Below are 20,810 nucleotides of genomic sequence, written 5' to 3'. Positions count from 1 at the left end.
AATTTCAACATTCAAAGTTTCTTCCATTATCTACATTTCTACATGAAACGATACACTCAACAGCAACAACAACAGCAACCACAAGGCTGATTGTGTCCAGTCCAGTCTAGTCCGAACTGTGCACCCGGACATATCGTGCGTACAGTTGTGATGCGTGGGGGGGTTTTAAGAGTGTGCTCGGTGTTATCTGTCTGCGCACTTCGTGCTGTCGTGGCGCAGCATGCGTGACGTCACAATCTGCTGGACGTGTTGCTCGCGAGGCGAGGAAGCGATTGGACAGTTTAAAGAACCGGCGCTGATTGGGTCTATCCTGCGAATATCGGGAGATCGTTCATCGCGATTTTATTCGCTTTTAATTTTCCTATATGTATTTGGAAGTTACTCTTGCGTTTAAAAAAAAAAAAAAAAACTGTTCCGAGAGCCTAGGGATATTTCTAACTGTGGTATTCGACTCTTGCAAATTATTTTCAAAATATGTTTCAAGTTGTCATAGTCCGTTATACGAAACGTTAATTCCATTCACATTTATGCCTTTCAGAATTATTAATTTGGAAAATACTGAATTGGTTAATTGTGTAAGTAATTGTGGGAACTCGGGAGTAAGTCTACAGATTTTATCTTGAAATCAATTAAAATGTGTTTGTGGTAATTAACGTAAAATTATATTTAAAATGCCGTAATTTTTGAAATAATTTTGAAATGTTATTGTAGCTTAAAGGAAATAATAACGCATTATATGGTTAACAATTATATAACTATTTTTACAAATGACATTAAGCTGTGTTAGAATTAGATTGTTCGTAATTTGTGGTTTGATATGTTTCGGTTCGAATGTATTCGGCGTTGTTTTCTCGCTCATTACAACAGTTATGTTATCAAAATGGTTAGTTTTTCACGAAGCAATAATGAGTGCAATGCATGCCGCGATGCAGTTGGTAGCCGATCACACTGCGAGCGCACTCGCTGGCGGCGTGGTGAGCCAATGGCAGGCGCTAATCACAGCGATGTGTTGTCGGCACGTGTGGCTGATGTGCTAACCACCAGCAGCCTCTCACACGCCTGGTGCTGCGGTGCTGACCAGCGGTGCGGAATACTTGCGCGGTTTTCAAGTGCCAACATCAGAAACTAAGTTTTAAATGTCAAGAAAACATAGAAATTTATTATACATGACTTAAATAAAAAAAATTAATTATTAGTTCAGAATTTATAGAATTGTGTATTAATGAGGTAAGGTGTAGAGTATAATTGCAAACTATGAAATTTTTTTGACAATGTTAAATTATACAGATCTTGGTAGCAATGAAATAAGCATGGCTACCATGTGCACACGTGTGAACGTTTTTTTTTTTTTTTTTTAAATTAAACTGCAGATACTATTTTCAACACTCATACTTTGCAGCTATGCCGTTTTAAGGTTTTTTAAAAAAAAGATAAAACAAAACAAAAGGCAGTGTTTTGGTTGTTCCGTATTGTAAAATAGATAATATGAAACATTCATTGTGAATATTGCCAGCAACGAACTACCAAACAAAAAATCCAGGTAGTCAAAATTTACTTTCAGAAAGCAACGACTTTTAGGTAAATAGGTTACTGATAAATACCGCCCAATTCATTGATTTCCAAAGAAAACAAGAGCGTTAGTTATAGCAGTGAGTTGCGACTCTATCTTCCTTGCTCTGTGGCACTGGCTCTACCATTCGCCGCAACGACTCTACAAGTTAGCAGAGACGAGCTGCCCGACCCGACTTCGCACGGCTATACTAATGGAAAAAAATTAAGCCACATCTCACATTTACAGTAATTGTAAATTAAATATTCAGTGAAAATTTATTACAATGCTGTATAATGTACCGGAGAGAAAATGAATAGCACCGATGGTTTCCCGACTCGTGCACGCAACGTACAACTGATGTACCCGTACTTCGCTACGGCAGTCTACAGGCAGATCACTCTTGCGCCGCTCATTATACATGCCCCTCCTTGTGGATACGCCACTGCCGCACGATGCCTGTTGCCATGGAGACGCAGAAGGCATGAACAATGCAAATTCCTGTTCTCATGCAGACAAAGTACCCACTGTTGCCTGGTTTTAACCACCCATGGGATCTAATTTTCGGAAAATGTCATCCTGCGTAACATAAGGAATATTACTGTGAAGTTTCAAGTCTGTAAAATATATATACTTGAATAAAAAAAGGCAATAAAAAACAAATTAAACACAGAGAGAGGAAAAAAAAACGATAGTTTAGGTTTGCGATTTAAAGTGATAAAAATTATTTAAATACTAATTGAACTCTTTGAGGGTACTGATTGCTTCGTTGTTAATATCACACGGGTGTTTTTTTACTTGTATGGGAAAATTAAGAATGATAAGGCATCTAGTGCGTGGCAACAATGTTAATAGGCAATAAACTTCTAGCGCCTGCGGCATTGTCAACACACACTTCGTACGTGTACTGCATGTTGTATCTAACCCCCTCCAACGCATTTGATTCTAAATTGGACTTTTAGTAAGGATCACTAATGTTATTGATAATATAATATAGCCTATAACCTTCCTCGATAAATGTACTATCCAACACTGAAATAATTTTTCAAATCGGACCAGTGGTTCCTGAGATTAGCGCGTTCAAACAAACAAACAAACTCTTCAGCTTTATAATATTAGTATAGATTCCACTCTCAAGTTAAACAGAATTCCTCTCTCTCTCTCTCTCTCTCTCTCTCATCGGTTACATTGATTCTCACACTACCAACCACACAACCAGCACTGCCAGCACTGTCAGCACTGCCAGCACTCGCCCAGAGGAGGGGGCGCACCCACATGCTTGTATTTGAAATGAAGTGGACCCCCGCCTGAAGGTAGCGGCCCCGTCTCGGTGTAGCCGCACTGTCGCCGAGTGTTTGCGCGTGTTATCAGCGGGCGAGATAAGCGAGCAGTGGGTCTGGCGGTCTTATCTCGCAGTCAGCTGTGCGAGCGCCCTCCATGTTTCCCCAGCCAACACAACACACTCGTGCGGTCTGGATGCCAGAGACAGTGCGCTGTTGTCAGGTCTCGTAACACCTTCAGGAGAATGCACTTCTTTGGAATTACGAGTGCACGAGAAGCACGTTAAGAATCAAATTTTTGTTATTTATAATGTTTTAGGCCTATACATACCTGCAATCACACTCATAAACCTGTACTAAATCGCCTATATTTTTAAAATTAAAACATGAAAAAATTCACACACATTCAATTATACGAATTCGTACGAAAATTGTAATGTTTCCTTGATAGATAAATAAACAATATCCAATAACTTCAATTTCAAATACTTATTATATTTGGCAACCGCGCGCAGAAACGACAGCTCGTGTTAGCTGCATTCTAAGAGTGGGACGCTCTGTAGCTCTTGTAGCGTGCAACACTGTCGCGTGGTGACCATGTTGTGGCCGTTGTGGTGGGGGGGGAGGCACTAGGCATGCCCGGTTGAGTTTCTGTATTGTTTAAATGCTTGAGTTCACCCTGAGAAAAGGACAGATGTTGAAATCTGCCAGCCTCGTTCCGGCAGCAGGTTATCAGAGCACTGATAGCGCGGGTCAGAGGTCGCCTCGCCCGTACCGGACCTTGTGGTCGACCTTCCCCCTCTACAGACCTACCAAAGATTATCCACCTGCGGGGCCTACCAAGCACTCATTATCCACGAACGATTCCTCTGTACTTACAGTAGAACGTCATTCACACTCAGAACTAAATTATAATTAATTTTTTAATAATGTCACTTGTGAACAAACTGTTACATTACTTACTTCACAAGATTATTTTGAATCGTACAACATTTTAGTGTTGAGAAAACCACTTAACAAATACTTTTAAAATAAATGTGCGATTCAACAAATGTTACACCGTCAGGCTTGGAGTCCTTGTATTTTTTAATCGAGTTCGTTAAAAGATCGCATAGGTATTAAAAAAAGAGGGGGGGGGGGGGTTGTCTGTAAAGTCGGTTTACGGACGATAATTTTACGTGATAACGTCATAAGAAAACATTGATGAAAAATTGCATACTTTTTTAAATTTCAAATATTATTTACAGTTTTTGCAAATTTAATTTAAATAATTTGTTTAAATATAATCACGAACAATTAGTTAAAAAGCCCGCCTTAACCTGTTTGATATTATAGAAGATTTTCTCGCACGGTGGTTGGCCGGTTCTTGCACGCTGGGCTCAGGCGGAACGTGACAATTTTTCGTGTGTGCAGCCGGCGTTCATCTATTTATAAGATGTTTATCACGTCAATAATAAAATAATGCATAAATATTACCTCATGTGTAGCGCCTAAATGTAACGGGATCGGAAAACCTCGGTAAACGTTTGTGTTTAAATACCAACATTTATGTTTATTTTTGCGTGACCATACGTGTTTGAATGTATGAGTTTATTCTTGACGGGACTAGATAAGAGTACATTCCTCCTTTCGTATTTGGGGTATTATAACTTTTCAAGTAATGCCAATTGGTTTGAATTGCATTAGAAAACATTTATGTAAGTTAATATAGCAGGTTTTACGAGTCAAAAATGGTTATGTATTTTGAAACAACTTGGTTAACCTAACGTTGTTCTACACCACCAACGAAAACAGAAGAAAGGTGTCTATAATAAAATCTTATAAAAATCCCTAATTTATAAGTCATGAATATCAATAAACTAAAATAGGTACTGATTGAACGATATTTTATCAAAACGTATAAAAATGTATTAAATGGACCCAGAACCTTAACACGAATAATTCAAATAATAATCTAGATTCTGATATAAATCGGGACGAAACTAAACTTGTTTGGTTTCGTGTTGTGTGGTTGGTAGTGTGAGGATCACTGTAACCGGGTTCAGAGCGAGTGAAGTCTCTGTTAGCTTGTAGACTGCCGACCACCGGCTTACGATGTGAGGGGTTCAGGGTTCGAGTCCCGGGTAAGGCATGGGTATTTATTTACATACAGAGATTTGATTGCTAGGATATGATAAAGATTCGAATAAGGCAGAGGTGCCCCCCCCCCCCCCAAACACTATGACTCACCCCCCCCCCCGCCCAACCTAATGATCCCCCCCCCCCCCCGAAATTTTTTATGCAATTTTCTCAGTGATTTACTCAATTATTTTATAATATTATACTTTTTAGTATTATATTTTATCACATTTTGCATTAATTAAAACTGATCTTCTAATAATAATTTTGGTCATATCAGGTAATGTTTCCATCCTGAACCGACAGATGCCAAACTGCTTTTGTTGAGGAAAGTGCGGGGTTGCCAATTTGATTTACAAGATCCCTTTCAATTATCAAAGCACCAGAAACGTATTTTCACATTAGAAGCTATAATTATTTAAATAATATTTACATTTTTCTCGTCTTTTAACCCCCCCCCCCCTTGAAATTTTAATGACGCAGTCTGCGTCGTTACCCCCCCCCTTGTGGGCACCCCTGAATAAGGACACATTTCCCTATGGCCGTGGGCTTCAGGCTGCAGGCCACTATCATGTGTATAACACTTGTGGACTCGCGGCTGTCACTTGGTGCTCCGCCCCCGCCCTGGGAGCGGCCCTCAGAGGCGCCAGGCCCCGCTAGGCCCCGCCAGGCCCCGCTAGGCCCCACTAGGCCCCGCTAGGCCCCACCAGGCCCCGCTAGGCCCCACTAGGCCCCACCAGGCCCCGCTAGGCCCCACTAGGCCCCGCCAGGCCCCGCTAGGCCCCACTAGGCCCCGCCAGGCCCCGCTAGGCCCCTCTAGGCCCCGCTAGGACCCGCTAGGCCCCACCAGGCCCCGCCAGGCCCCGCCAGGCCCCGCTAGGCCCCACTAGGCCCCGCTAGGACCCGCTAGGCCCCGCCAGGCCCCGCTAGGCCCCGCCAGGCCCCGCTAGGCCCCACTAGGCCCCGCCAGGCCCCGCTAGGCCCCACTAGGCCCCGCCAGGCCCCGCCAGGCCCCGCCAGGCCCCGCTAGGCCCCACTAGGCCCCGCCAGGCCCCGCTAGGCCCCGCTAGGACCCGCTAGGCCCCACCAGGCCCCGCTAGGCCCCACTAGGCCCCGCCAGGCCCCGCTAGGCCCCACTAGGCCCCGCCAGGCCCCGCCAGGCCCCGCCAGGCCCCGCTAGGCCCCGCTAGGACCCGCTAGGCCCCACCAGGCCCCGCCAGGCCCCGCCAGGCCCCGCTAGGCCCCACTAGGCCCCGCTAGGCCCCACCAGGCCCCGCTAGGCCCCACTAGGCCCCACCAGGCCCCGCTAGGCCCCGCTAGGCCCCGCCAGGCCCCGCTAGGCCCCACTAGGCCCCGCTAGGCCCCACCAGGCCCCGCTAGGCCCCACTAGGCCCCACCAGGCCCCGCTAGGCCCCACTAGGCCCCGCCAGGCCCCGCTAGGCCCCACTAGGCCCCGCCAGGCCCCGCTAGGCCCCTCTAGGCCCCGCTAGGACCCGCTAGGCCCCGCTAGGCCCCGCCAGGCCCCGCCAGGCCCCGCTAGGACCCGCCAGGCCCCGCTAGGACCCGCTAGGCCCCGCTAGGCCCCGCCAGGCCCCGCTAGGCCCCGCCAGGCCCCGCTAGGCCCCTCTAGGACCCGCCAGGCCTCGCTAGGCCCCACATGGCCCCGCCAGGCCCCGCTAGGCCCCACTAGGCCCCGCCAGGCCCCGCTAGGCCCCGCCAGGCCCCGCTAGGCCCCGCTAGGCCCCGCCAGGCCCCGCTAGGCCCCGCCAGGCCCCGCTAGGCCCCGCTAGGCCCCACCAGGCCCCGCTAGGCCCCACCAGGCCCCGCTAGGCCCCGCTAGGCCCCGCTAGGCCCCGCTAGGACCCGCTAGGCCCCGCTAGGCCCCGCTAGGCCCCGCTAGGCCCCGCTAGGCCCCACCAGGCCCCGCTAGGCCCCGCTAGGCCCCACCAGGCCCCACCAGGCCCCACCAGGCCCCGCTAGGCCCCGCTAGGCCCCACCAGGCCCCACCAGGCCCCACCAGGCCCCGCTAGGCCCCGCTAGGCCCCACCAGGCCCCGCTAGGCCCCACCAGGCCCCGCTAGGCCCCGCTAGGCCCCACCAGGCCCCGCCAGGCCCCGCCAGGCCCCGCTAGGCCCCGCTAGGCCCGCGTGCCCGGAGTGCGGTCCCCCGGTACGGCCCCACGGCCGGAGGTCGCCTGGTCCTGGGTTACGTAAGGCAGCGCCGCGCGGTCACGTGGGAGCCGGCCGAGGTCAAGGCAGCCCCGGTGGAGACCTGACAGATTCGCGGAGTCATTTCGTGATATGCTACAATATACCTTAGTGCTGCTTCTACCACTGGTTCACTGTCTGTCTGCGGTAATGAGCGCCAATCAGAGACCCTCGCTCACAAGAAGTGTCGAATCACAAGATACTCAGTCGAGACGACTCACAAGTCGGCAGCCAATGAACAGGTGGCATGTGCCCGAGTGTGTAGAGTATAGTGGAGTCTATCCTGGAGGTCATTGAACCAGCGAATATTCCCGGTCTGCCGGGCGGGCGGGGGTCGAACCCGGGACAGCGGCGCGGTGACCGTCGCTCCAGGCGCGGGAGACCGCGCAGTCCGTGATGGTCCCTTATTCTTTGCGGAAATTTCCACCGGAGAAGAAAGGTTGATTCCCAGTAGTTACGTGGAGCGCATCCGTGAAGACATTAGCATTACATCAATGTTGATTGAAGACTGGTAACACTAGCTTGCTGGGATGAATGCTACAAGTGTAGTGCCGGTGTAGTGGTCAGCGCACCGCACGGCCGTGTCTGCGTGGTGAGTGGTGAGTGGTGAGTGGTCGCAGCACGAGAGCCAGGAACAACCACGGCCATGCTCACCAGACACTCGCACCTCCGGCTCTCGGCGCCTCGCCTCTTGCGGGCAGAGGGCAGCACTGCGGCGCACTGCGGCGCACTGCACACCGCGTGGCTCTGCGGGTCGGCTACCGGCTCAGTAGTACAAGAACAACTCTTCCCCGGGCTGCGCTGCTTCTTTGTGTTCTCAATCATTCTGCTGGCTGCTTCAGGACATTATCTTAATAGTCGTAGAAAAGTTTATTAACTTCTAATAGTGTCGTGTAACAAACTGAATAAACCCCAATTTTTTAATCCCACTTTTTGACAATTATCTACATGAAATACATCAATGCTGAAAAGTACTATAAAATTGACAGGGACAATATTATTTTAATTGTAAATACGTAAGAACTTCGTTTTGAACCAACATACATCAACATATATCAGCCGCTGAAAGAAAAAAACAATAACATTTGAAATGGTGTTCGCGTGCCATACGCGTGTCAGTGGAGGGGCTGCCAGTAGCAGAGTAGGCCTACTGCACGCCGCAGAGGGCAGCGTGATGCGCTCCCTGCTGCCAGCTGGCGAGGCGCAGGTAATGACGGTCATTGTCAGCGCTGTCATCTGGAGGGCTGAGGGCGTGGCGCGGGCCTGTGATTGGCCATTACTGACATTACTGCCGGCACAATGGGCGCCGCTATTAGTGCTGCGGCGCCTTGGCCGAACTACAGCAACCAAGCAGTGGCTTGGCTTCTTGTGTCTCTAGATCCTGCCCGAGGCTGTGCAGTGTGACCCTGGGTTATGCAGAGCAGAATTAATGTGCTTCACAACCACACAAACTATGTGATGCTTATAATAATACTTAGGAAAAAAGTGATTTTCATAACCAAATTATTTGAATGGGAGGACAATCCGTGAAAAATAGTTAATTATTCAAGTAAGTAAATATTTCTTTACAAATAAATGCTCCAATATTTTTTTTTATATTTTCTACAACTGACATAGTTGACATACAATTAAAAAAAGGTTTTTAACTAGTTATTCAGTTATTAAGAAGGATAATTGAATTTTGTACTAATGTGTCAGGGTGATAATACTTTGATCCCGTTCACTATCCACTGCTCCCTGAAGTAGAAGTTTGCTAAAGGTGCAGGCAGGAACACAGCCAGTGTGTTCTGTGTGTTGTTCTGAACTACTCAGCCTCGCTGTGTGTTGTTCTGAGCTACTCAGCCACGCTCCGAGGATGCGCCGGTGTGGTCTCCAGCCTCTGTCAGTCGTCGGAGGTCCGCATCATCTCGTATAGCCAGGACGTTCCGCCTTGGAAGGGTCTCGTAGTGTCACGTCATCAGAATCCCCGACGTAACACTCGAAGCTCCCAGAACAATGGCGTCCTAGTTACGCCACTTCTTGCGACGTGCTTTCGGGATGCGCAGAACGTACCAGGCGAGACAGTAAGGCCGGGGGAGGGGAATGGCTGGGGGGGAGGGTGAGATGGCGCTGGGTCGCAGCGGGGATTCCCCTGAGATAACCGTGGCCGGCGCGCCGCTCTGGCCGTCGTCACAACGTCGTCAGTGTAGAACATCGCCTTAAGGAATTATCATTTTGTAATGCTATTGCTTTGGCAGGACAGCCAAGCCTAGGCTGCGTTGCGAAGCAATGACTGGGGCAGCGAAAATAATCCGAGCAATGACCGTTCATGCAACTAAGTACACCACCACTAGTCTTAATGCGGCATGCGATACTCCCATGCTCCTCTCTTACCTGTGCTAGCGCCGTGGTCTGCGCCGAGACGCCTGCTGCCTGGGCGTCTCATGTCGACTAGAGACATACTCGCGCATCTCGGCGCACGGCGAGCCGGCATGCAGGCGTGGAAGGGAGGCTGTGGCGGAGATGCTTAGTTGCAACGTTTCACGTGTTTAGAGTTAGTTAATAATTATACATTCACGACAGCTACAATGAGTGTGGTGTCAGAAGCTTGGGTGAAGATATTCAAGGTGTTACGTAAGTTCCGGCGCAGTCTGTTACGTAAGAGAAGTGCGACTGCGAGCTCTGGGCTCGTGGCGCTAATCACAGGTGACAAGTGGTGACAAGTGGTCACATGACGAGTCACTGCATGCTGCATGCGTGCTGGAGCCTTGTCACGCCGCCAGGCAAGACGATCTGAACACGAGAAGAGTTCAGTGCGAGACCGCAGATAACAGGATCCAAGAAGATACTGAAATAAACTAATGCTTTATATCAGTGTGAGAAGAAGATAATTTATGAAATCATTAACTGTACATAGCACCACGCCGTACAGTATGTGATATAGAACCCTTAAGGCGATGCCACACAGGGAGCTACGCTATATTCGCTATGCCCTCTGCGCCAGGCGGCCAGACAGGAGTCTAGTTCGCGATGTCTGAGAGACGCATGCAGTGGGATTCCAGTGATTCCGACAATGGTAATATTCTGCTGGCTCTCACAGTATGTAAATGTAAAAATAAATGGGTTCATGAAGTTAATTTAAAAAAAATAATTTGGAGAATTTCATCACTTGATGAAGCAGTTGTGTGAGGACAAGGCTAAATTGATGGCTTATAGAATCTGATAGACGCCATCTTAGTTCAACCGTTTTTAAGCTTTAAATATTTTCTTTTGTGAAGTTTGACAAATTGGCTTCGTTAAAGCATAGTTTATAATTTAGTGGAATGCTTGAAGTCAAGTGATAGGCTGGCTTTTTCAAAAGACACACTGTACTAGTTTTTGAAAATCTCTTGAAATGTGACCCCTGACTTAACGAAAACCAATTTTCACTACAAAAGCGTTACAGATTTTTTTACAGCATAAAAACAGTTGAAACAAACATGGCGTCTTCGGTTGTTTTTTCATCTCGTTAATTTACATACTCATATTTAGGTAACATATGAACAACAATTATACTATAAATAAAGTTATATTTGAATTATTTTCTTTAGAAATACGATTTTAACTTCAGTAAAATGTCTTCTCATACTAACCCAGTGAAATGTTGGAGGGAAAGAAAATCGAATGAAGACGTTTTTGCTATTTGTGACGTGTTGTCCGGATGTTAATGGTTGTCCATTATTTGTAAGTCAAATCATTCGTGGATAATTGCGTTTATCAATCACAAGTTTCAATAATTATTTATGCCACAAGATCGCGTATAAATCTCTCGCATATTGTGGTTGGTTAATCCGTATAGGCGCCACGTTTTAATACTAAAATTCTGTTCAAGATTTAAGTGAATTTATATTAAACTTCTATTTGATGATTCAAAACGTTTACATCATTGTGTGAGGTTTTGAATAAAAACAAAAACTATTCTCTGCCATAAATAAAATTCAAAACTGTATCATTTAAAACAATTCCTGTTTAAATATATTAATTAACTAATTTACAGTAAACTTTACTATATTGCATATTTATTTTGAATATGTAACTTTATATATATATATGAAATATATTTAAATTGTGTAATGAATAGTTTAATGTTGTGAGCAATACAAAATGAACATGTAAAAAATAAGAGCGCGCAGCGGGTATCGAACCCGAGCCGCCAGTCCGCCTGACCGCCGCGTCACGCCACTGATTTGCCAGTCATCTCAAACATATTTCTCAAACATCATTTCAACTTAACTAACAAATTTGGCAAAAAAATTAAGCAATTGGTATAGATTTGGCATTTACCAAGCAAACAAACGAATGAAGAAAAGGTTATCCTGGAAAAAAAATTCAAAAGTTTAGCCAGATGTAGAACTAATATCATATTTGATGCGAAGCTCTCATGTAACACGGTGTAAATGAAGGGGAAACTACTACTAGCGCCGTTAGTTCGCGGGCCTCCCGCCAGCTTCACTGAGGCACACGACAGGGAGTGGCCAGACTGTCTATATGACCGTGGGTTGGGTTAGCTACATTAAAAATACTTTAAAATACGTTTAATGGTTTGTTGGGAATTAACAATTTAAGATGTAGCTGACGTAACATAACCAATTGCCCTTATAATTTCGTAGTGTTTGTAATGTTGCTACCCTTACCCTAACCTAACCAACCGTCCACACGATTTCACAGTATTTTTTTTTATTGTAGCTAACCTTACCTAATCAACCGTCGACACTTCCCTAATTTCTTCGTTACTAAAGTGTATGAAAAAAAAAGGGCTATATTATGTGCGGCCGACTTGCACAATTGAGCGGCGATCTTCGGCGATCTTCGGAACTGTTCGAGCCTCAGGATGGATGGTGTGACACTCTTGTTTTCCGAGTGAATACTCCTCATTACGTGTAGCTATTGTTTTTGATAGGGTCTTTTTTTCTCTTCATACATTCAGTTGTTACCAATCTGGCTGACCTACAACATAGCGTGCGTCTAACGGGAAGCCTTCTTTTCACAGACGAGAGAGCCAAAATCCGAAGTTCATGCTTTTTCCCCGTATTTTTTAAGTAGCTATCCTAACCAAATCAACCGTCCACAATGTTTTAAAGTATTTATAATGTAGCTAACCTAACCTAATTGACCATGAGTATTATTTTATCAACACCGCCATGTTTATTTACAATGAAAAAAAAAACCGAAGATGCACTATCGGGAGTTTGGCTCTCTCGTCTGTGAAAAGAAGTCTTCCCGCGTGTAGCTTCTTAGGAAAGGTCCTTCACAGAAAACACCCGTGGCAACTGGCTTGTTTGGTGGAGCATCCAGGGCAGTGGCGCACAGGGCGGTCTCCTGATAGCGTATCGGCGCCTGCCGCCGGGAATAGCGATGACAGGGTCGGCCGTGTGGCCCTGGGGCACGACCCCAGAGCCAGCGCCGCTGTACAACTGGGGGACAGCTCGGAGCGGGCCCGCCTGCAGTGCGGCTGTGTCCCTGCTGACCTTATGACAGTGACACGCTGCCACACAGTCCCCACGTGTCCGAGTTCCCGAACTTGCCTGGCAGTTCCTACCACTCTGTCCAACTCTTCTTCCTGAACCACCCCTCTGTTTCCCGTGACCAACCTGCCTGCACCAGCATGGGAGAGCCCAGGGTTTTCCCCTGAGTCTCTGCAGGTTTTACCCGGGCCCAACTTATCTAGTTTTAGTCTAGAGTTGAGAAGCGAGGGAAGTCATGGCTGGCCAATCCCCTCCTAGCACATGGTGCACGGCTTATAAACCCTGCACGCGTAGAGCGTTTAGTCTTCGGCCTTAGGCGCACCTAGGTCCCTCCCAAATACACTTGGTTTAAGTTAGGTTAGGGGGAAAAAAATGCTGTGGGCTGTTAGGCTGTGACGTCACCCAAGGCGAACATCTGTTTTCTTTTAGTTGATCTTATCTGTAGCCTTCAACTGTCTGCACTGTTTGACCGCCGGGAACCTACAGGGAAGTGTGACGTGAGGAGAACATGGTGACATGAGTGCATGCTTGTGGTGCTGTAGTGCACGTGGCTATGTGAGGTTTGTGAAGTGCGGGGCCAGGGTGGTGATGTGCTGACAGCTGCTGTGGTTGTTGCAGGGTCCAGATCGCCCATGACCTCGGAGAAGGAGGTGAGTTCTGGATCGATACCCCAGCCTCCAGCCTGGCGCCTCGTGCATGAACCCACTGCCTGAGGCCCGTCCTCGCCGGCCAATCAGCGCCGGCCGTCTCTGGCCCCGACTCCCGTGCCGCAGTTCAGTCCCAGGCAAACGAGCACTTAGGCTAACTTCTTTACGTTTTGCCTCGCGCAGCCCAGCACGAAGCAGTGCAGAATGGGCCCGCGTCATAATATGGTTAAAAGTTTTCTTACGCATCTGGCTTATCTTGTTACCATCCACTTTTACTTGTAAACAGAAGAAACTAAAGTTGAACGCTCTCTCTGAGCTCTCTCTTTCTCTTTCTCCCTCTCTTTCTCCCTCTTTCTCTCTCTCTCTCTCTCTCTCTCTCTCTCTCTCTCTCTCTCTCTCTCTATCTCTGATACGCACGAGAACACGCGCTCATGTTGCCTGGGCCACTCGCCGCCTCCAAGCTCTGTGTTCGAGCAAACAACCTCCCGAGGAGTATCAGCGAGGTGTTACGGCGTGACACTGCAAAAAAAAAGATGTTGATTGGCATTTAAAGAGTTTACAAAAGACTATATAAATGCATCTATTAAAAAAATACAATATATTTCTGCACAGTAGTATTTAATTAGCCCAGACGACAGTTTGACGATAATTTTCGAAAACCTGTTTATGGGGAGTAGCTACATGGGAGAGTATGACTCGAGCTCTGTGAACATGTGTCGACAGGCGTTCATATAATTATAATTTATCTTGAAGCCTTAGTCAAAGTACAAACACGTGGCCTTTTTTATAATCAGAAAAACTATGCATTTTTTCATTTTTTAAATGTTTGAGTAACATACCAAAAAATTTATTTAATTTCTCATGCATGGTGTATTTCTACTGAAATATGTATGTATTTGAGCCAGTTAAGGTATTGTTTGTACCAGGGGCGTAACAACAGGGGGGGGGGGGGGCAATCGGTATTTCCCCCCCCCTTCTGAAACCTTGAAGTGGGGGCAAACGGGGACAAAGAAAGTGCTGTGTAATCAAGTTTTAGATAATAAAACTGCTTAAATAGCACAATTTTCCACCTTGAAATACAAATTTTCCCGGGTGAGGACCCCCGGACCCCCCGCTTCAATAGGGGGGGGAATCGATGATTCTTTATAAATGTGTATTTTTCCCCCCCTTTGGATATTTAGTTGTTGCGCCCCTGGTTTGTACTGGATATGACTGCGAATTTGTGGTTCGGAAGTGGATCATGATTACTTACTCAGGTACATTCTTATTCTTAGCGAATATTTTCTGCTGGGGGAAAAAAAAAAAAAAAAAAAAAGGAAGCTACTTTTAGACAGCATATCTGCCAGAATGAGTTGAATGATGCTCGTGGTTTAAAGGCTTGTTGGGACCACGGCGCAGTGGCCAGCAGGATCCGTGTTTCTTCTGGAGTGCATCTGATTGGGAATGTCGAGGAGGATGAATGCTAGTCGCAGGCAAGGCAGAGCTCGCCCGGGGGGGGGGGGGGGCTGACAGGCTGCTGGGAGACACAGCCCCCAAGGAGGGGGGAGGGGGGGGGGGCACGGTCGCCAGTGCGCGACAGGCCGCGCAGTTACCCGGCGCCTCCACCATTGCGCCCCGCGCAGAGCTGCCCGCCAGCTCTAGACCACGAGAGGAAGCACGTGCCACGCACAGTCCGGGCAGTCGCGGCCAGAGGGACCGCGTGATGACCGGCCCGGCGTGGAACACACCGCTCCTCGCTCAAACAAGAATGAAACATTTCCCTTCTGATCACTGCAGTGTAACTCGAATCTTTTCCCGAGCCCAGTGTTCAGGATGTGGATCCGGGAGACGATGTCCGCCATCTTGGATTGTGACGTCACGGCGGCCATCTTGGAGACATTTACCTACGAAATTTACCAAAAACGACTCAAAATTCCTCAAAATTTGTCCAAAAGTTTTTTTTTTAATAAAAATTTGGTTGTAATTTTATTTAAATTATTTTTTTATCTAAATTATTTATTTTTTAATTTATTTGCTAGATAATTTCGGTGTTTAAAGATAGTGGAAAAGACGCCATAATTTCAAAATGGCGAAACTTTAATTTTAAATTTTAATTTTATTTTAATTATTTTAAATTATTTCCTGTTTTTTTCTAGCATAAAAATAGGGATTTTGAAGATGGTGTCAATAATAAAAAGTGCAACGGTGATGTCTTAATTAAAAATGGCGGCCATGATAACCTAATTGCCAAGGTCATGACCTCGACGGCTTATGGCGGCTTGCTCTTGGAAAATTAAAGCCACTTTGGGGGATTTTCAAGCCGTTGACAATTTTGAGTACTAAAACGGGAAGTTTTCCCTCAAAACGGGAATTTTTTCCTTCGAAATAGGGAAAATTTTGTTTTTAATTTTCTGTTGTTTTTATCGTAGGTGTTTTTAAAAAACCTGGAAATCTTGGCGGATTTTGGTGAATTTTTGGCAAATTTTGAGTAATTTTGAGTCGTTTTTGGCAAATTTTGATGGTCTAGGTTGAGGTCGAGGTCATTCAAGATGGCCGCAGTGACGTCACAATCCAAGATGGCAGGAATCGGCTCCCGGCTCCCGGCTCCCGGCTTCAGGCATTGAACTCTGGGTTTGGACCGGCCATTATATACTACTATTCAACATTATTATTTCATAATATTATATTATTAGATATTAAAATATTAAATATTTTATTTTACATTGACGAGGTTTGAACCCTGTCCAAAATTCGCCCTTGAGCTGTACAAGCGCGCTGTTGGACTTAGCAAGGAGAACATGAATTACAGTTATTGTGAAGCCATTTTTCTTACGTATTGTAATTAATTTTCACTATGACAATTTTACTTTACCAAATACATTGCAGGGTAGTTTCACTGTCATAAAGTTTCATTTGGCACACCCACACGTTTGGTAGGTCCCCTGATGTTAACGAAAGTGACTTCGACCGGGTTTATGTCGCTTCACGCGAGTCCGCCAGCTTGACTACTTCGGGCGCCGATGTAACACATTTCCGGCCATTCGACTTCCGTTTCATTCACGACGCTACTCCTGCCAAGCGCCGTGTAGCGTGTTTGCTCATAGAAACTGTGGTCATAATCCGCTAGACTCGGATACTCTGCGAGCCAGCCCCGGGGTCAGGGGGGGAGCGAGGGGCAGTGATGCGACCTCAGGGTCGGCGACAGCCTCTCTGGGCCCGAGTGCGCCGCCAGGAGGCGCGGTGTCGCCAGGCCTTGAGGCGTCTGGGCCGTCACTCCAGGACAGGTCCCCGAGCGGCACGGCTCTGCGACCAACACAAGCACAGTACTTCACCGCGGCGTTCGTCTTATCATATAAATATCTTGGAAATGTGTTTTGACGTGACGTCTAATAAATCGATGAACGCCGGCTGCACGCACGAAAAAGGACGACTCATTGTCCCGTTACGCACATTGTCCCGTTACGCTCATTGTACGGTTGCGCCGCATCTATCTCTCTTCCACTCGATTGGAACAACCATCGATTTGACTTTTTCGAGGCACATTAAACTTGAAACACTCCCATTCGTTTCCTACTTTTCCTATCATCGTCCTAGCCTTAACAGAATAACACAGATTGGAAGAAGTTAAATAGCAAACATGTATAAGTTATAGTTTAAAAAAATCTCTTCGTTAAAGTAATAAACATATTTGAATTAATGAGTGCAAATAAAAGTAAAATTATCAATTAAATTGTAGATTTCATTTCACTCCTTCATTGTATCCATACAAAATAGTGATAATTCAATAAAAATGATTCAATTTAATTCATAAAACTATGCAATCATTTCATCAATGTTTTGTTATGACGTCACGTTAAACTATCGTCCGTAAACCGACTTTACAGACAACCATTATTTTTTTTTCAAGAGCATGGATATCTAGTGTTGTTTTTTTAATTAAATTAATATTTCGTAACCTTGAAATTCAGTATGATTGGTTGCCATTAGTTGTGTTTCCGTGCACTGCGGAAGCAACAGAAGCGACAGTGAAATGTTCCGGGAGATCCGTCTCCGCGCCGTTGTATAACGGGCCTTAGGGCGACCTCGAGGCGCAAATTCGAGGGACCTTCGCCTTTGTGACTGCCGCCCTGGGATGGTAGTGGCCGCTTCTCTTGAGACCAGTCATGGCGAACATTCTACAAAGTTTTTTTTTTCCCCTGCGAGTCATTGTTGAAGTTATAGCTATAACTGTTCATGTCAAAATAGTTGTTAGTTTGCCGAATGATACCGCGCAGTTCGCTGATTTCTAAAGGAAATAAGATCGGTATTTAAGGCGTTGTGTTGCGGCTCTTCATCTTCCTTGCCTTGTGAATGAACCCTGCACTTGGGTGGCGGCCATCTTAGGCCCCCGACTCTCCGCATGGGGTCTCTGCGCGCACGGGTAGAAGGGAGGGAGGGTCGCTCTGCAGTCCTGCCACCGACTGCACAGTCGTGGACTGGAGCGTTGACAACTGGCTTCAAGCGGGGGGAGGCGGCGACAGGAAGGGCTGAGCCAGTTCCGCCGCGCGCCACCGCTCTGCCGGAACAGCAGCGCTGCAGGCGGCGGCGCCCGGAACTAACCGCGTGCCCCCGCCGCGACACGCTGTCATCGTAGTGTCGGTTTTATTACCGGTCTAACTTCCGTACAATTGCAAGAGAATGTGTGTTATTTGTTTATAAATCTCGTCATGTAATTTTAAGTGTAAATATATTGAATAATCATATTCTCCGTTAGAGTGTGTTTTAGAATCGTTATTCGGAGTGTATGTGCCAGCGAAGGAAGGTTATCATCACTTCTCTCACTCGTGGCTAGGCGGGATGTACAATGTGTCAAGTCCTTCAACAGCATACAATCAAGAATCACGTGTGAATCAAAGCAGTTGAGAGGAAATTATGCTAATGTAATTCACGTCCTAGAAAAAGAAGGTCCAATTTGTTTGTGCTGGATAACGCAGCTGTAATGACCTTGATCCGTCTGAGATAAAAGTTATATTTAGCAGTGCTTCATATGGACACAGCTGCCGCGTAAACAGACCAGCTGACGTCATTTCAGTACAGATTTCTTTTACGTGTCTGTGTGCATGCACGCTTGTACGCGCTCTCGCAGCGACATCAACTCCCGATAAGCCACGGGGAAGTGGCTATGCCATTTCATCGCGATTTGGAGGCGGTACTACAGCCTCATGCGATACCCATTTACGTAACAGTTTCCACGCCAATTTCCTGTTAGCGCGCCTGCGCTCTTGTGCAGGTAACCCTTCCAAGGGGCCTGACTCTGGGTATAGGAGTTTACATACTCGTAGTCTTAGCCGAAACCGTATTAAACCTTCTTTTTTTCTCTGCAATACCCACGAACCGAAGTCGTCAAAATGGGGGACCCACGTGTATAGTCACTTTCCTAAATATTAGGGGACATACCAAACATATTATGCCAAATGAAACTTTACGATAGTGAAACTACCCTGGAATAATTGGTTAACTAAATTAGTCATAGAAAGAAGTGATCTCGAGTTTCAAAACACGTGAGAAAACTGGCATCGCAGTGTTGTTAGTACAATTGTCTCCGTAGCGCTGCAACACAGCGCGCGGATTCGAGGTTCAATTTCCGAACCTCGTCGCATGGAAAAACTTTCTACTTTTTTTAAATTAGTAACAGATTACTGCATTATAAAAATTGTGGCTTTAAGCAATTATGTACTAATAAATTTTATTTGTGTACCTAATCGGCGTTCCGTGGCTTCCTGTAATCGCTCGAGGTAGAATTGGAATGGTTCCATAACACAAGCCACGGTGATAGCTCCCAAATATCTGTGTTCTGTGTTGTCTCTGACTCACTGGTTGACTTAAAACCCAAATATATAAAATACAGCGATGTGTACATTGGTTTCGTGCCTGTCAGCTGCTGTACGAATGAGTGTTCGAAGTTAAACCTTGCCCACAATAGTGTGTCGCGGGTTTTACTAAGGACATGGGAAAACCCTAACAAGGAAGAAAAGGGACGTTTGTGGGCGCATGTCCTTATATACTCGCAAGCTTCCCAGACGAGCTGGAAGAAGAATAGTCTCGTCTATTCGGGGGAAGCCTGCCCAGCTCACTGTGTTGCAGGTGGTATGCCGTGAAATGTCAGGGGTACAATACTTTGCAAGAGTACGCAGGTACACACGTTACAAATTGTCACACTCTAGAGTCAGAAACAGAGCACAGGGTTTGAAGAAACACGACACCGCGGCAGTGAAGGTTGGAGCAGAGATGCCAGTGCCACCAGCAGAGAGGCAGATAGCAGATGCCGAGTGGTGTCACGGTCCAGACATCTGGCTTGATGAGGGATGTTGCTCGGGCCACTCGGGCAGGCCATATAAGCGCACGGCCTCTGGATGAGTCAGTCCTCCAGAGCCTGTTCCTCTGGAACGAGCCCAACACAGGCGCAAGGGGGGGAGAGAGTCCGGGAACAGTGGTGCGGACAAGGACAAACTAGAGAGTGAGCTACTGTCCGGTCGCACTCCAGTGACATGTGTCAACAATGGAGTACTGAGTTCCTTCATTCGACACTAAGACTGTAGACTCTGAACACTTGTGTAAGTATTAGGGGATAAAACGTAGATTAAACAATTAGGCTATACTTCGAACCTTAGGTCAGTATTCATGTGAAGATACTGCCTATGAATGTGTGTTGATCTCATTAGCGCTATAGTGATGCACAGGCTCTCTGGTGTGATTGGTGCAAGTGCAGCAGTAATTAAGGGCTGTGTTCGTGTGCATCATAACTCGTGTCACTGGAACTGCGATTACAATAAACTGGAACCGCCTTGTTCACTTGCTCGCAATGCGCAAGGGCGATTGTAGGGAGAGTGCCCGGGCGAGGACTAGGACTAGGGGCAGTGACAGTGGCAGTTGTCCCTGCAGGCTGTGGACCGTGCCAGCTAGGCCTGAGCGCACGGCGGCTATTGATCGCGGCAGTGCGTGTCGCCCAGGCTAGTCCTCGCCTCGCCTGGCCTCGCCGCTCAGGCAGTCACACTCACGCATGTACTGGCTGCTGGACTCCTCAGCCATGTGCGGGTAGTGCACTATTTTAAAAAAACGTTTGTTAATAAACCCAAACATTTAGCTCAAGAAAAAATACAATAAAAAAATCACGTGTATGTAAAATTTCATTCATAGCATAACCATATAAGGTAAACAATTTTGAAGTTAATTAATGTTGCTTTTTAAGTTTTGCTACGAATTAAATATGCTAATTTTATAACTCCCGCTTTAGTATGTTTGGATACATACTTTACCGTGATGGAATCTCACCTCCATTTAACGTGGGAATATCTTAGCTGTCGGTATGCGGCATTACGCAAGAGTCATTTTGTGACAATGAAACGGAAGTCGAAGAACGGAAATGTGACACAAAGATGACGGACCCACTTGTAGCACTTTCGTAAACATTAGAAAACATACCAACTATATTAAAACGCCAAATAAAACATTATGATAGAGAAAATAACTTTGAATATATGTGATAAAATAAAATAATCATAATAAAAA

At 46.6% G+C, this 20,810-nt stretch overlaps 1 protein-coding gene across 4 annotated transcripts in view; it reads left to right on the top strand.

Annotated features, from left to right (window-relative positions):
- Window positions 1-20,810, top strand: part of LOC134534370 (protein spire) — a 105,810-nt gene that overhangs the window by 1,288 nt on the left and 83,712 nt on the right. For all 4 annotated transcript variants that reach the window (XM_063372824.1, XM_063372825.1, XM_063372823.1 and 1 more), the window contains exon 2: window positions 13,255-13,286. In XM_063372824.1, coding sequence (XP_063228894.1) covers window positions 13,255-13,286 — 32 coding nt within the window. The remainder of the gene's footprint in view (window positions 1-13,254; window positions 13,287-20,810) is intronic.

The sequence above is a fragment of the Bacillus rossius genome, chromosome 7 (assembly GCF_032445375.1).
Source record: "Bacillus rossius redtenbacheri isolate Brsri chromosome 7, Brsri_v3, whole genome shotgun sequence".
Taxonomy (NCBI): domain Eukaryota; kingdom Metazoa; phylum Arthropoda; class Insecta; order Phasmatodea; family Bacillidae; genus Bacillus; species Bacillus rossius.
The sequence above is the reverse complement of the archived record's forward strand: the minus strand, read 5'-3'. Positions and strand labels throughout refer to the sequence as shown.